A 17,586-nucleotide genomic window follows, 5' to 3' on the forward strand; every position below is an offset into this window, starting at 1 on the left:
TCCAGTTGAGATGCTTTCTAGCCTAGAAAAGAAACACTTTAGGAAGGTTTTGTGATCATAAGGGGAGGCTCAATTTTCGGTTGTTTCTGTCATTTCTGCCTTGAGTTGCTGAATTTTCAGTGCAGTAGTTGTAGTCCTTGCCTTACATATCTTACTTGTCACCAATCTGCTATAATTTTAAAGAAAAATGCAAAAATAGGCACAACATTTTCCAGGGGTGTAGTACCCCCTTAACAGATTCTAGAAGGGAGTAGATAGGCCTAATACGCATACATCCAATATGTTCCAGTGGTACGCACGAGGGATACTTTTTTAGGAGCACACCATTTGATTTCTACTGAAGGGGGGGGGCATGGGAGTTTTTGGAGAAAAAAAAACTTCACCCACTAGTGGACGTGAGACGAAAAAAGAACTGCGCCTCACTGATGAGTAAAAAAAATATCCCACCCAACTTATATATAGGCCTAGGTATAAAATAAAATTGAAAAAAAAAATCTGCCACCTTCGGCCTGACCAAAACTCACATGCCCCCCAGAATCTATGGTGCGTCCCTTATCATGTTTATGCTGAAAACATAATATTAATTTATGGTGGCCTTTATTATGTAACACTATTAAACATGTTTGAACCATAGACCTTCAAAATGATGTAATCCCACAATGGCCCTACAAAAAAGGATAAACTTGACCTGTACGACCTTGTGTAATTGTTTCTGGTGCTCAAGAGAACATGCATTAGCATCATCACAGGTATAGCTCGATATCTTCAAGTGATGATGAGAGGAAAACATCTGTTATCTACAATTGCCTGATATTTTAGCTTTATATTAAAAATAAAGAAGTTTTCACAAACTGTTACAGTCTGTTATTTTCCAACAAGTTTACGGGCTGTACAAATTAGCATGAAAAATGCATTCGGCCCTTCTCGGAGCTTCTCGGCCTGCCAAAAATCTTTGCCCTTTGCACATGCCAGATTTATGGGAGCCCAATGAGCTATTTCAGATATTATCCACCCCCCAAAGATGACACTGGGACTATCCTTCTCGGAGCTTCTCGGCCTGCCAAAAATCTTTGCCCCCCAACCCTTTGCACATGCCAGATTTTTGGGAACCCAATGAGCTATTCCAGATATTATCCACCCCCCCCCAAGATGACACTGGGATTTCCCATTCCTTGTTCTCGCAATATTACATGGGAATTCCCATTTGTAAAATCTTTACATTCTACAATTTCTTCCTCCTTTCTCTCGTTCCTTCCCGCAGTGGCGTGCGCAAAAGGGGGGGGCAGGGGGTTTGCACATCCCCGCCCACTTTTGTTGGTCATTCGCGTGACATCAGTCATTCGGGGAATTGGAAGGTCCTGTGGAAGGAAAAAATCTCTGAGAAAGTATTTATGAAAGAGTCCGTCACTTTTGACGGTGCCAAAACGTCAAAATTTGCCCCCTCAAAATAGGATTCCTTGCCCTTTAAAAACGCTAAAACCCCAGAGCTTCCCCTGGACTACACCAGGGGCCCTAAAGCGGGCCCCTGGACCCCACCCGTGAGGGGCTTCGCGGCAAGCCGCTAGCAGTGCCCCGGGGGGCACTCACATGTTAAGGTGGTACGGGTATGTGCGGCGCTCAAGGGTCCCTTTTTCAGGCTCTCCGGCAGTTCCTTAAGCCCCACATTTGGATCTGCTCCACACAGTGACATCGCCCCGATATCTTCATAGTAGAAATCGCCATGGTAGGTTGAATCCACAGCCACACATGGCTATTTTATTCGGACCTTATGAGATGCATATTATTAGCGAAGTGACCTGACTAAGGCTATGACAATAGACGGGGTAATTGATTTCTCGCTGCAAGCTTGTATACGACATTGCGGTCAATGGTTAATATACTGTCTCCACTTGAGTGAGTGCCGCTATAGCCTGCTGCGCGCTGTAGTCCATAGGCCTACAGGACCAACGCAATATAAAATTGAGAGTTTTGGTCAAATTTTGAGTTCAAAGCGCACGGCCAATTTTCAAAGCGCACGCTAACTACTATAATATCTGTTCAACACGTATTTTCAAGTGTATGAGACCACATCTGGATTCTAGAGAAAAATTCATTTGCGGGAGATATTGATCATTTTCTAACCCAGTATCCGAAGATTTTCGTCTGATATCAAAATCGTGCATAGCTATTATTCACGTGTATCGATCCCGTGTATTCATTTTAATGTCTCTGCTGCACCAAATAATTATTAGCCAGGCGATGTCGGTGTGCTCCAGTTCTTTGAGCCTCAAACTCTGACAATTGTAGCTCTTTAAGCTCAAATTTGGAAATAATTTAGAAATTTTAGCTCAACAGCCTATAATTTGGCCCTAATTTTAGTTCTTCAAGCCCCTATTTTGCCCGAAAATCAGTTCTTAGTTCCCAAAGTTCGGCGCTCTCACACCCCTACCAAAATTTAAGTTGAGTCCCCCCCCCCCCGGGGGCGGTGCCCGCACCCTAACCACACTCCATTCGGGGGAACTGAACAACCTGGCCCCGCCACTTTGAATCCCGGGCTTTGAATGTGCTGCGCACGCCATGCCACCGCCACGGTTCCTTTAAATTACTTCCCCTAAACTACTTCCCTTCTCGTCCTTAAGTTTCCTTCCTTCTCTTTTCTTCTTCATTATATTCCAATTTCTTCCCTTTCTCTCATTCCTTCCCCTTCAATTACACTCACTTAAATTACTTCCCTCAAATCACTTCCCTGTTTTTTCTAAGTTACCAGACTATACTCAGTTCAGACTCGGAGGGGGGGCACTTAACACAAATGACCATGCGGGTATGTTCCCCCGGAAAGAACCCCCTTTTTGGATTTCGTAGCTCTGAAAGACTCCCCATATTTGACTAAAATAGAGCTCTGAAAGGCCCTTGATGTTATAATTTCAGCTCTAAAAGACCCCAAAATTGCTCATTCGTCGTATGTCTGGGTTTTTTTTCAGGCGATTTTCAACAAAAAGCTAAGAAAGACCTTGATTTAGACTGTTCGCAGCTCCAAAAGACCCCCTTTTACCGCTCCCAAAGACACACCACCTCAAAATACCGGGGGAACATACCCACCAAAATTTTTGATGAGCCACCCAGCAGCCCCCCCGGTTCAGACTATGATCACTATCTCACATGGTGCAAGAAAACGAATCGTGAAAGTCTAGTGACTTGGGCCCGATCTTGGGTCATGTCCCTGTCTGCTTGAAATGTCCATCAACAGATAAATTCAAAAAAGTCCCCCCCCCACGTCACATCATCCATTGTCAGGTGTTGGGTCTTTGGGAGCTGACGGCGTACCGAAAAAGTGGTAAAAATCAAGAGTCTTTCTTGGTTTCTGGAAAACACCAGAAATGTGAGGAATGGGCAATTTTGAAGGTATTTAAGGCAGCTGTGTACTCACAGACATGCACATTAGGTGACGTTGGGAAAAGGGTAGCTATGGGTGGCGTAGCGTGGGTCATCTGATTGGGGGGGGAGGGCACCGACCATAATTGAGTGACACCGGGTCTGATTGGGGGGCACAAGTCGTTTTTTGGCCATTTTCTTATGGGATTTTCTAAAATTTGCAGTCGAGGTATCGGTATCCCCTCCCGCAGTGGCGTAGCCAGCACTTTTTCAGCGGGTGGGCAAAGAGGGACAAGGGGGGCAAACCAACTTTTAAGGGGGAACTTTGACCCGGGAAATTTGACGAATATAGTCAAAAATGGGCCAAAAATCTTACATATCAGCATGATCAGGGCGGTCAGCATCCCACTGTTGGGGGAGGGCAAGACTTCTCACTGGGGGAGCTGCCCCCTTCCCCCGCCCTCCCCGCTCCTTGACTACGCCACGCCACTGCCCTCCCGTGCTATTAACTTTAGACATAATTATTTATATTTCATGCAAAATGCTTGAAATTATGTTAAACGCCCCGGAACAATTGTCAGCGATGGGGGATAAACTATGGCGGCCAACCCAAGGGAAAACCAATATTTGAGGTAACAAACATGTCGAATATTGTGCATATTCGATTCTTTCCCTCAAAATTGGAAACTTCTCCTCAAGCATGTCAAGACTACAAATGCCCATTCGTGTTGCCCCTATTTAAATGAGGACACAGGCGGCAAGTCCATAAATGAGGGACAAATACCCAGTGGCAGCGCCACGGGGGGGGGGGGGCATGGGGGGAAAATACCCCGTCAGAATTCTTTTCCCCTTGTTTATGTTGCCCCCCGAAAAAACCCAAATTAGGAAAATTTCCACTTTTTACGGCATTTTTGCGCAAAATTTGTTGATTTTGCCCCCCCCCGAAATTCACTTTACCCCAATGCCTCCCCCCCCCGGACAAATTCCTGGCGCCGGCGCCACTGCAAATACCCCGATGTCTCCTTCGTGCCGCCCTTGATATGGTGCAGGCAACTGGGGGAGCCCAATGAGGGGCAACTGGCGGCAAAGCCCACGACCGCGGTGGGAGTGGGGGATAACACAGGGATACCCCGATGCCCCTTAGTGTTATTTTTCTTTCATGTCCTTTGATAGTTGTTGGGGCAGTTTGCACCCCCTGGATCCACCACTGAATCTATAGAATCATGCATGGTGAATCAAAGAACCAAAAGCATGCAAAGAGGGAGATACGTCTTCGTTGGGCCCATACAAGGCAATAGGCCTATTTATATTTTACTTTTTAATTATTGTGCATGCATTTCGTATTTCGTATACGTGTATACTAATAGTGTTTATCGTTTTCTTTCATACCATACTGCAGTTACTGTCCGTTTTCCTATACACAATACACAGTGCTCTTTCCCATTGACGCGTGACCTCTACAAATAGCGCTACGTTAAAAGTATGGGGATATGACTAGTTAACGTCGCTGTGTGAAAAATAACCGGCCAATATTAAAAGTACTCTTCTAAAGTTCTAGAAAATATAGTTTTTAACATGTCCTAAATTTTTAGCTAATTTAGATGTTTGGAAATATTCGTACTTTGGTGTTTTAGTTAATGTTATAGGTAATAGTACATTGCCTAGTTAACGTCGCTGTGTGAAAAATAACCGGCAAATATTAAAAGTACTCTTCTAAAATTCTAGACAATATAGTTTTGTAACATGTCCTAAATTTTTAGCTAATTTAGGTGTTTGGAGAGGGTCGCACTTTTGTGTTTTAGGAAGGATATGTAAACGACAGATAACACCAAAAATATGAAGAAATTATTTCCAAACCGTGTTAAGTCAACAATCATTATGTTGCTCATTTTCAAGAATGCTGGTGTACAAAAAGCAGGCAATTGTCTCATTTCGTGAACAAAGGTACACATACCATTGTTTCCTTTCGTTTCCTTTTTTCTTTTATCAAAATCGTGCATAGCAATTCACGTGTATCGACCCTGTGTATTCATTTTAATGTCTCTGCTGCACCAAATAATTATTAGCCAGGCGATGTCGGTGTGCTCCAGTTCTTTGAGCCTCAAACTCTGACAATTGTAGCTCTTTAAGCTCAAATTTGGAAATAATTTAGAAATTTTTAGCTCAACAGCCTATAATTTGGCCCTAATTTTAGTTCTTCAAGCCCCTATTTTGCCCGAAAATCAGTTCTTAGTTCCCAAAGTTCGGCGCTCTCACACCCCTACCAAAATTTAAGTTGAGTCCCCTGGGCAGGTGCCCGCACCCTAACCACACTCCATTCAGGGAACTGAACAACCTGGCCCCGCCACTTTGAATCCTGGGCTTTGAATGTGCTGCACGCCACTGCCACGGTTCCTTTAAATTACTTCCCCTAAACTACTTCCCTTCTCGTCCTTAAGTTTCCTTCCTTCTTTTTTCTTCTTCATTATATTCCAATTTCTTCCCCTTTCTCTCATTCCTTCCCCTTCAATTACACTCACTTAAATTACTTCCCCTCAAATCACTTCCCCTGTTTTTTCTAAGTTACCAGACTATACTCAGTTGAGACTCGGGGGGGGCACTTAACACAAATGACCATGCGGGTATGTTCCCCCGGAAAGAACCCCTTTTTGGATTTCGTAGCTCTGAAAGACCCCCTATATTTGACTAAAATAGAGCTCTGAAAGGCCCTTGATGTTATAATTTCAGCTCTAAAAGACCCCAAAATTGCTCATTCGTCGTATGTCTGGTTTTTTTCAGGCGATTTTCAACAAAAAAGCTAAGAAAGACCTTGATTTAGACTGTTCGCAGCTCCAAAAGACCCCCTTTTACCGCTCCCAAAGACCCACCACCTCAAAATACCGGGGGAACATACCCACCAAAATTTTTGATGAGCCACCCAGCAGCCCCCCCCGGGTTCAGACTATGATCACTATCTCACATGGTGCAAGAAAACGAATCGCGAAAGTCTAGTGACTTGGGCCCGATCTTGGGCCTGTCTGCTTGAAATGTCCATCAACAGATAAATTCAAAAAAGTCCCCCCCCCCTCCCACGTCACATCATCCATTGTGAGGTGGTGGGTCTTTGGGAGCTGACGGCGTACCAAAAAAGTGGTAAAAATCAAGGGTCTTTCTTGGTTTCTGGAAAAGACCAGAAATGTGAGGAATGGGCAATTTTGAAGGTATTTAAGGCAGCTGTGTACTCACAGACATGCACATGAGGTGACGTTGGGAAAAGGGTAGCTATGGGTGGCGTAGCGTGGGTCATCTGATTGGGGGGGGGGGGGGCACCGACCATAATTGAGAGACACCGGGTCTGATTGGGGGGGGGGGCACAAGTCGTTTTTGACCATTTTCTTATGGGATTTTCTAAAATTTGCAGTCGAGGTATCGGTATCCCCTCCCGCAGTGGCGTAGCCAGCACTTTTTCAGCGGGTGGGCAAAGAGGGAACAAGGGGGGCAAACCAACTTTTAAGGGGGGAACTTTGACCCGGGAAATTTGACGAAAATAGTCAAAAATGGGCCAAAAATCTTACATATCAGCATGATCAGGGCGGTCAGCATCCCACTGTTGGGGGAGGGCAAGACTTCTCACTGGGGGAGCTGCCCCTTCCCCCGCCCTCCCCGCTCCTTGACTACGCCACGCCACTGCCCTCCCGTGCTATTAACTTTAGACATAATTATTTATATTTCATGCAAAATGCTTGAAATTATGTTAAACGCCCCGGAACAATTGTCAGCGATGGGGGATAAACTATGGCGGCCAACCCAAGGGAAAAAATTTGAGGTAACAAACATGTCGAATATTGTGCATATTCGATTCTTTCCCTCAAAATTGGAAACTTCTCCTCAAGCATGTCAAGACTACAAATGCCCATTCGTGTTGCCCCTATTTAAATGAGGACACAGGCGGCAAGTCCATAAATGAGGGACAAATACCCAGTGGCAGCGCCATGGGGGGACATGGGGAAAATACCCCGTCAGAATTCTTGTCCCTGTTGCCCCCCCCAGTAAAAACCCAAATTAGGAAAATTTCCACTTTTTACGGCATTTTTGCTCAAAATTTGTTGATTTCGCCCCCCCCCCCTCCCCGAAATTCACTTTACCCCAATGCCCCCCGGACAAATTCCTGGCGCCGGCGCCACTGCAAATACCCCGATGTCTCCTTCGTGCCGCCCTTGATAGGGTGCAGGCAACTGGGGGAGCCCAATGAGGGGCAACTGGCGGCAAAGCCCACGACCGCGGTGGGAGTGGGGGATAACACAGGGATACCCCGATGCCCCTTAGTGTTATTTTTCTTTCATGTCCTTTGATAGTTGTTGGGGCAGTTTGCACCCCCTGGATCCACCACTGAATCTATAGAATCATGCATGGTGAATCAAAGAACCAAAAGCATGCAAAGAGGGAGATACGTCTTCGTTGGGCCCATACAAGGCAATAGGCCTATTTATATTTTACTTTTTAATTATTGTACATGCATTTCGTATTTCGTATACGTGTATACTAATAGTGTTTATCGTTTTCTTTCATACCATACTGCAGTTACTGTCCGTTTTCCTATACACAATACACAGTGCTCTTTCCCATTGACGCGTGACCTCTACAAATAGCCCTACGTTAAAAGTATGGGGATATGACTAGTTAACGTCGCTGTGTGAAAAATAACCGGCCAATATTAAAAGTACTCTTCTAAAGTTCTAGAAAATATAGTTTTTTAACATGTCCTAAATTTTTAGCTAATTTAGATGTTTGGAAATATTCGTACTTTGGTGTTTTAGTTAATGTTATAGGTAATAGTACTTTGCCTAGTTAACGTCGCTGTGTGAAAAATAACCGGCCAATATTAAAAGTACTCTTCTAAAATTCTAGACAATATAGTTTTGTAACATGTCCTAAATTTTTAGCTAATTTAAGTGTTTGGAGAGGGTCGCACTTTTGTGTTTTAGGAAGGATATGTAAACGACAGATAACACCAAAAATATGAAGAAATTATTTCCAAACCGTGTTAAGTCAACAATCATTATGTTGCTCATTTTCAAGAATGCTGGTTTACAAAAAGCAGGCAATTGTCTCATTTCGTGAACAAAGGTACACATACCATTGTTTCCTTTCCTTTCCTTTATAATCGGTTACCCAACTGAAGCTATAATACCAGCTTTATTGCGATATCGCACATGAAAACAGACACTTGTGCACAACCAGAGAAGATCCGATTTAATCAGTTGAGCTGTTTCAATGAGTGTTATCTTGGTTTAATAGCTTTTAATGGGGTTAAGTCCTGCAAAGGTCGAGATGAATTCTACTGTAGACATGACTGCATCATGCTTGCACAACTTTATCCCTGCAGTTGTAAATACGTATATCACTAACATTCCGTCGTAATAGTTCTTCCATATCCATGACATCTGAGCATTCCAAATACTCATGATATTGATAATAGAGAACAATTATTAAATTCGATACTAAACGACTGGTAATAAAGACTAAGTACTACTCCAATACTGAAATTCAGTAATTGTAAGTGTGTAGAAAAGTTGTAAGATGTTTAAAATGGTTCACTTCGCATAATCGCATCTTCCTGCTTGCCGTTAACATGGTTAACAAAGGCTAATTTGCTTTATTCGTGGGGTGGTGGGGGGAAAGGAGCCTGGGCACATAAAAAAATTGATGGTTTGTTCCCTCGGAATTTTTAGGTGGTTGTCTTCGGGAGCTGGCGGCGTACCGGTAAAAGGGTGTCTTTTGGAGCTGCGCACAAGTAAAATGAGAACTTTTGGAGCTGCAAACAGTCAAAATCAAGGGTCTTTCTCGGCTTTCTGCATGGTTGAAAATCGTTTGAAAAAAAATCCCAGAAATATAAGGAATGAGCAATTTTGGGGTCTTATAGAGCTGAAATTATCAAAATCATGGGTCTTTTGGAGCTCTATTTTGGTCAAATATAGGGGGTCTTTAAGAGCTGCGAAATTAAAAAAAGGGGGGATGGTCTTTCCGAGGACATATACCTGTATGGCAGTGGCGTAACTAGGGTTGGTAGCGCCCGGGGCAAGAAACAAAATTGGCGCCCCCCTCCCCAATTCTTGAAACAATTGCGCGCGGAGCGCGCACAAGTTTGGACAAATAAGGCCTACAATTAATTAATTTTGGTTACTAGAAGTTGAATATCTGTCTTAAAATGTTATTTTCAAACAATTGCGCGCGGAGCGCGCGAAATTTTGGACAAATAAGGCCTACCACTAACTAATATCGGTCTTAAAATGTTCTTTTAATTGATTTTGTGCTGAAATGCGCGCGAAGCGCGCGAAAATTTTGACTTTTATTGCTTGGAGGGGCGCAGAATTTGTCAATTTGGCGCCCCCCTAAGGGTAGCGCCCGGGCATGTTGCCCCCCCCTGCCCCCCCCCCTAGTTACGCCACTGCTGTATGGTCATTTGTATTAGGTGCCCCCACCCCATATCATGCAGTTATTGTTGCCTACATGTATGCACACAACACAGGTGACAGGGACACTCACATCCGCGATAATGAAAACGCGTAAAAAGGGTCGTTTTTCGCATAGACATATGTTTGTCTGGGGTTTTTCGTGGGTAGGCACGATACGCGTATCGCGTTTAGGGTGTCAAAAACATGAAAAATTGGAAAAAAGGGTAGCAAAATTGCAATTGCTAAATACGCGGAAATGAAATTTAGGGTATGAAATTTGATGTTAGGAATGAAATCCCTGTTTAGGGTGTCGTTTTAGCAAAGGGTTAAATCCTTGTTTAGGGTGCTTTTCAAAAGTTGATTATCGCGGATGGTGTACGGGCCACAATGGGAGTGACCCCCCCCCCAGGATTTTACTTCACCGGGCATCCCTGGCTTGGTCGTATTTGGAAGATTGGTGTCACGAAACCGTAATACAAATTTAGTACTCTCTGTCAATCAAGTATGGTTTATTCTCTACATGTCAATCCTTAAATCATTAGCATAGTCCTTAATAACGGGGGAGTTTTGACTTGAACAGAGGGAGATGCGTTGGGCACAGCAAAAAGTTGCCAAGAGGAGGGGAGGGTCAATTTTTGGCAAGCTGGGAGGAGAGGGACAAAGAATATTTGGCACAATGCTTACAAAAACACTAAAAACGTTCAAATATTTCAGATCGGGGGGGGCAAGCAATTTGGGCAGACCGAGTCGGATGTGGGGGGCCGTTCTTGGCACACCATTTGAAAAATTAAACGGAGAGGGGCTAATAATTATTGCACAGCCCCTTGGCTATACTAAAGTTAAGAAATAATTAGGCTATAGAATAAAATAAGAAATCATGCTTGATAAAATAAGAAAAAAGAAAAGGGAGCCAAACAACCACCTCAGAACATACGGGGTAGTGTTGAATTCCCAAAATCCGGCACATGACTAGTATAACCACCCCTAAGCACACTTCTCATGTCAAACAGCCCAGCAAACACAAAACGTTTTCGACATCATTCGCAAAAGGTTATAAAAGGTTGTCAGAAAACGTTTAAATGTCGGGTTATATAAAGGGTACATTAACATGATTAATGGTATAAAACGTTTTCATAACATTAAATAACATTTGTTGGTAATTTACTGCACAGCAAACACAAATGTTTTACAGAAAACATATAAATGTCGGGTTATATAAAGGGTATAAAAACGTTTTAATAACATTCCAAAAACATTTTTGAAAACTTGGTACAAATCATTCTAAACAGAATGTTATTATGGGGTTGAAAAAATATTTTGCAAAAAATGTTTACAATAATAACGTTTTTAAAATGTTTTCACGACCTTTATATAACCCGACATTTAAATGTTATTAAAACGTTTTGTAAAAACATTTTAACAACATTTCTGTGTTTGCTGGGTGCAAATATTTTAACATAATGTTATTTAAGTGTTGACAAAATATTTGGCCAAAAATATTGTTGTAGTGTGTTTTCATACAAAACGTTTTAAAACGATTTCATGACCTTTATATAACCCGACATTTTAATGTTATTAAAACGTTTTTACCTAAACCAAAACCCAAAATATAACTTATTTAAAATGTTTTAAAAACGTTTTTGTGTTTGCTGGGAGGGTGGCCATTAATCAACTAAAACATTTTCATAACGAAAATTACTATTAACGTATCCAAGATTAATGCGTTTTGGCTTTCTCTTCATCATTCATTCAGCGCCTTCATCATCATACATACAATTTTTCATGTCTCACATCATTCTTCAACATATCCGAAATGGCTTTCTGATGTACGACGTGGAGTGTAGTATCGTCATACATACATCGTTTTCTCATCATACGTTGATTTTTTTCACGTCGTACGTACACTCTTCATGCGGCGAAGCATCTCGCATCGCACTCGAGCATCGCACCACACCAATTTCCACGTCGTGCGTACACTCACTCTTCGTTATACGTCGCCACAATCCACATCGTACGTCGACGCATAACGTGACCATTCATCGTTCTTCATGAAATCAAAGGTGTTTCATCATACAACGTTTTACGGAAAGCAATTTCGGATATGACGTCCGTGGATTCTTCATTATACAACATTTTATTTTCATCATTCAACGTCTTCATCATCATACATACAATTTTTCACTGTTCCACATCATCCTTCAACATATCCGATATGGCTTTCCGTACAATAATGATGAGCCAATGAAAATTTAACGAAGAGTGTGAAATCATCATGCAACATTTTTTTCACGTCGTGCGTAGTTTTCCAAATTTCATCATCATACAACACATTTTTCATCGTACAACACAAATGTCAGGCCCGTAGCCAGGGGGGGTTCGAGGGGTTCGATCGAACCCCCTAAAATTTTGACACAAAAAAGGAGAACATGGGAAATGTGGTTGAAATGGCCATTATAGCACAAAAATTGTTATTTTTCTCGCGCTTCGCGCGAATTTTCCTATTAATTTTAGGCTCAGATTAGCGGGACGATTTGAAAAATCCCCCGACGCCCAGTTTATGTAGGCCTATGACTTAATTTAATGCTATAAATACAGCAGAGTCATTATTTGCCTCTTTATCTCATCTAGATTTGAAGATTTAAAAAAAATTATTTGGTGTGCAAAAAACGATAACCGAGAAAGCTTAGTTCAGAGATGAAGGGAGTGATATAACATAGGAAAATAAGATAATTGATAATATTTGTGATGAAATAACGCACCTGATTAGCAATTTTTTCTTGTTTTTATCGAGCTAATTTGCCTCTTTGCTATAATATATCCATATATATTCCTGATAATAATGTAAAAATAATGCACCAAATGCCTTCAATTGGGACTTCATTTTTCAAAATTCTTCCAATTCTGAGGGGGCACATCCCCCTCAAACACCCCCTGCGCCTGATTTGCAACTTTTTCTTGTTTTAACCGCACTAATTTGCGTCTTTGCTGTAATATATTGAACCAATATGTTGATAATAATGTAAAAATGGTGCACCGTGCATGCCTTCAATTGGGACTTCATTTTTCAGCTCAGACACCCCTATGCCTGATTTGCAACTTTTTCTTGTTTTAACCGTGCTAATTTGCCTCTTTGCAGTAATAAATTGAGACCATATATTTCTGATAATAATGTAAAAATTGTGCACCAAATGCGATCAATTGGGACTTCATTTTTCAAAATTCTCCCATTTCTGAGGGGGGAACATCCCCCCTCAGACACCCCCTGCGCCGCGGTGCCGCGGCGCGATGCCCGCTACGCGGCCATTACTCATCAGTTATACTTAACAGAAATCTGCAAAAACGAACCCCCTAACTCGGAGGGCTGGCTACGGGCCTGAATGTTGTATGATGATGTAACTCTCCATAGACTTGTGTGCAAAATTTCATCATCATACAACAATATCCGATATGGCTTTCCGTAATGATCAGATGGTCACACCAATAAACCTGCTCGTAATAATTGCTCTAAATGATACGAGCAGAGCAGGCACATTGTCAGATAGAAGGGAAAATTTACACATAGGGCCTACCAGTAAAAATGACTTGGTCCAAGTCAAATTTTGCACAATTTGTATCTGAGATCATAGAGAATCAACAATTTCCTAACAAAATAATTTACTACAATGATAATATACATTGAGTCTGGGTGAAGTCGCCTCTATTTATTGTGTCAGTACTAAAAAAGGTATCATTAATAATATTTCAAAACACGTCACGCCAATTCTGAACAAAGTTGAGACAGTTCGTCCTGCTTGCGGTCCTGTACAGTTCTTACTATAGTCCTTTTCAGTTTCGAGATTGTTCTTTATGTTGAAATAATCACACACACATGTGTTAAATCACGTATCAGCCAAATCAGAACAAAACAGAAGTGTACTGACTTCTATGGTGCAAACAATCTCTTTAATAACACAATATTTGCCGAATTAATATAATCTATGATGTCAGTATACGAAACCCCGCATGTCAGGATTGTTTGGTCAGAAAAACGCAATCTGAATTTCCAAATTTCAATCCGAATGTTAATCTTAGCTAATCTCTAGGATCTACAATCAAGGATCACCGAATTATTTTAGCATGTTTGAAGTATATATAAATTAATTCAAATGACAGAAATACTTGTAAAGCGGTTTTTAACGATTCGATATTTATTTAATCTCACCTGATATTCCAACAATGCAAATAAATAAAACACACAGAAGGCTGAAATACTTCATTGTACAAGTAGATGTTATTCTTTACATTGGTTAAGCGTAAACACGGTGTATGCGGTACTCCTAAAGCCGATTGCACTATGTAACAAATTCGACCTCAGCATACTCACCTGACCTGTTATTTTTGTGCAATGAACTGATTAGACCCTGTTAGGCTCATTCGTTTTATTTACACACTGCAAAGTGTTGAGTAAAAAGTGATCAGAGCCGCAAAATGAGTGAATAGAACTTAATGTTGATTAAATTGTACTCAACATTTGATCAATTGACTCATTTTTGTTGCTCTGTCCCTTTTTTTTTTATCAACATTGAGTAATTTTTATTATTTTTAACTATTTAGAGTGCAGGTGTTACGATGTTACGAGACAGCTGGTCTATCAGCTGGTCTATCCTTTGTATACACAATCCTTGCAATGATGACAATTTCAAATTTCACGATTCACTCCTTTCTTCTTGGAACAGTTTCCATCCAGTCTGTGAGAGGAACCTGTATGCAATCATCAGTCCTTAGTATAGGGTACGAGTCTGTTTGGCGACTATTCTATATGAACCATCTGGCTTGGGAACAAAAGTAAAGATGGCAAATATTTCTGATGTAGATGTGCTTTACTGTCATCTCATTCAACATACTTGTTGAGTATACCATTTGGGCATTATAACTGTCTGCTTTTACATCTACCAGGAGAGTTGAGAATATAATCAACTTCTCACAATTTTGACTCCCCTCATATAGGCCTAGTTTCATATGGACCAAATTACCTAGCTTCAAGTTGTAAAAGCAAAATGTTAATGTGTTCATACCTGTAATAACTGATATTGTCAACAAGTCATTAAGTACTGGTACCTTTTCTGACCCATTGAAACATGCAATTATTTCACCCATAATTAAGAAAGAGTCTCTCAAAGATTAGATCTGTTTCTAACATCCCATATATCTCAAAGGTTGTTGAAAAATGTGCCATTAATCATCAACAGGCACATTGAAAATAATGGTCTTGGTGAGGTTTTACAGTCGGCCTATAAACCAATTCACAGTAAGACTACAGTACGGAGACAGCTTTGTACAAAGTGAAAGATTATATCATGAAATGTATGTGTCAACATCAGGACGTTTTTCTGGTTCTACTGTATCTCAGCAATACGGTTAACCATAAAGTGTTGCTTAAGAGACTGGCTGATGAAATTGGGGTTCGAGGTAGGGTATTAAGGTGGCTGTGTACTCTCAGACATGCATGTAGTAAAAGTGCAATAACTTTGTAATTATTCGCGCAAAACATATAAAAGTATACATTTTTATGAAGGCAAGACATCAATAAATCTTAATATAAATACAGATTTGGGGTAAAAACAACAATTTTGAAGAAAATCACAAACAAGCGAGTTTTTGGCAATATTTGTTAGGTACATCATAACAAAAAACACTCTTTCCAAAATATTTTATTTTGTTTTTAGCTCAATCTTGAGGCTCCATTCCAAAAACGGTTTTTTATTTTTTTATATTGGCCTTATTTTTGAGATATTGACCATATAAGGCATCAAAATGAACTTTTAAAATTCAAAAGCGCCTATTTGCACAAAATGATGCCATAAATCGGAAATAGACCAAAATATAAAAAAATGAGAAAACAGTTTCTTGAGTCGATCATGCTTTTTACGATGATCATATTTGCTTACCTATAGATGCTGTACTCAAGGGTCCTTTCTGTTTATTAACCGGAAAATTGAGCCAATCAGAGGAGTCGTTGCTTCTGCTCGATTGCAGACGGTTTGTTAGTTGCGATGAACGGAACGACAGAAACGTTGAGGGAATAAGTTCAATCTATTCAACCAGATTCACGTACCTTGGAGCAACCAACGTTGCGGCCAGTACCACTGACCTTCAGCTGGGTTGTGATGTTATACACCTTGAGACCCGATGACGTCACCCTGTGACGTCATTTGGCGAGGTAGAGTTCTGATGGTTCTGTCCCAGGCGTGTGAGAGGTTGTTTTGAGTCCTCCACCACGGTTGAGGGATGGTTGTTCTGCTCGCACCCAGATGGCTTCTTTCACTCCCCGTTCGTACCACCGTGCTTCGCGGTCAAGGACTTTGACGTCCTCTAGGTCCACCTTGTGTTTGCTGGCTTTTATGTGTGTATAAACCGCTGATTCTGCAGGGCCCGAACTAGAGCGTTGATGTTGCTGTAGCCGTTTCTTAAGTGGTTGAGATGTTTCTCCAATATAAGTGTCAGTACAGTTGAAACTCTCCGCGCACTGAATACCATATACAAGTCCACTCTGCCTGCATTTGGGTTGCTTGTCCTTGGGGTGGACTAAGGCTTGGCGTATGGTATTGACTGGTTTAAAGTGAGTTGTGATATTATACTCTCTGAATATGCGCTTAAGTTTCTCTGATAAGTCACCGTGGTAAGGGATTGTAGCACTTGCAGTTCTACCAGAATTACTGTTGGAATGTTTGGTGGGCTCTTTACCGTCTTTTCCACCTGAGTTCAGGGCTTTATCAATTGCCCAGTTCTTGAAGCCACAATGGTGGAGAGCTTTACGCAGGTGATCTTGTTCAGCTTTCTTTTCGGATTCCTTGGTGACAATGGTCTCCGCTCTATGGATAAGAGTCTTTACCACACCGAGTTTCTGGATTAGTGGATGGTTTGAGTCGAACTGCAAATACTGGTCAGTATGAGTCTGTTTTCGATAAACAGATACTGACAGGGAAAGGTCTTCCTCAACGTGAACGAGACAATCAAGAAAGGCGAGCTTATTGTCTGATAAGCCTTCCTGGGTGAACTTGATATTGGGGTCAACTTGGTTTATGTGGTTGAAAAACCGATCTAGTTCACTGGCTTTAATTAACACCCAGGTATCATCGACATAACGATACCACTTGGATGGACCGATACCGTCAAACGTCGACAAAGCTACGCGTTCAAAGTTCTCCATATACAGGTTGGAAATGATCGGAGAAATTGGTGAACCCATACTACAACCATGCGATTGTTTGTAAAATTGACCGCCATAGCTAAAATAGGTGTTATCCAGGCATAATTGAAGCAAATCACACAACTGATCCGGAGACAAGTCAGTACGTTCGTGCAAACTCGTATCTTGTCTCAACACTTCGCGTATCGCTTTCACCGCATCAACCGGGGGGATACTGGTGAAGAGTGCCGTCACAAATCTTATCAGCGAAGTCTTTGGAATTAAGAATATGGTGCTCAGATTTACCGACTAACGGCCCTAGGATCTTTGCTAAAAACTTTGCGATGTCATAGGTAACAGCCCCGATGCTGCTCACGATGGGCCGTAAAGGGACATTAGCTTTGTGAACCTTAGGAAGACCATAGAATGTTGGGATGGTTTCCGCTGTGGGGTTTAATTGAAGTTTAAGCTTCACATCAATTGCACCGTCCTCGTGTAATTCTTTAAGTTTCGCAGTAACTTTGCTCTTACAAGGGCCAGTAGGGTCTCTCTTTAAAGGAGTATAGGTCTTAGTATCCTCCAAGATTGTCTTTACTTTCTGATCATAGTCTTTTGAATTCAGAACCACTGTAC

At 41.5% G+C, this 17,586-nt stretch overlaps 1 protein-coding gene across 1 annotated transcript in view; it reads right to left on the minus strand.

Moving 5' to 3' along the window:
- The window catches only part of LOC140160050 (uncharacterized), a 39,997-nt gene extending 22,984 nt beyond the window's left edge, over positions 1 to 17,013 (minus strand). Inside the window, exon 1 of the mRNA XM_072183321.1 lies at positions 16,203 to 17,013. Coding sequence (XP_072039422.1) covers positions 16,203 to 17,013 — 811 coding nt within the window. The remainder of the gene's footprint in view (positions 1 to 16,202) is intronic.
- Positions 17,014 to 17,586: the final 573 nt, after the last annotated feature.

This window comes from Amphiura filiformis, chromosome 1 (assembly GCF_039555335.1).
Source record: "Amphiura filiformis chromosome 1, Afil_fr2py, whole genome shotgun sequence".
Lineage (NCBI taxonomy): Eukaryota > Metazoa > Echinodermata > Ophiuroidea > Amphilepidida > Amphiuridae > Amphiura > Amphiura filiformis.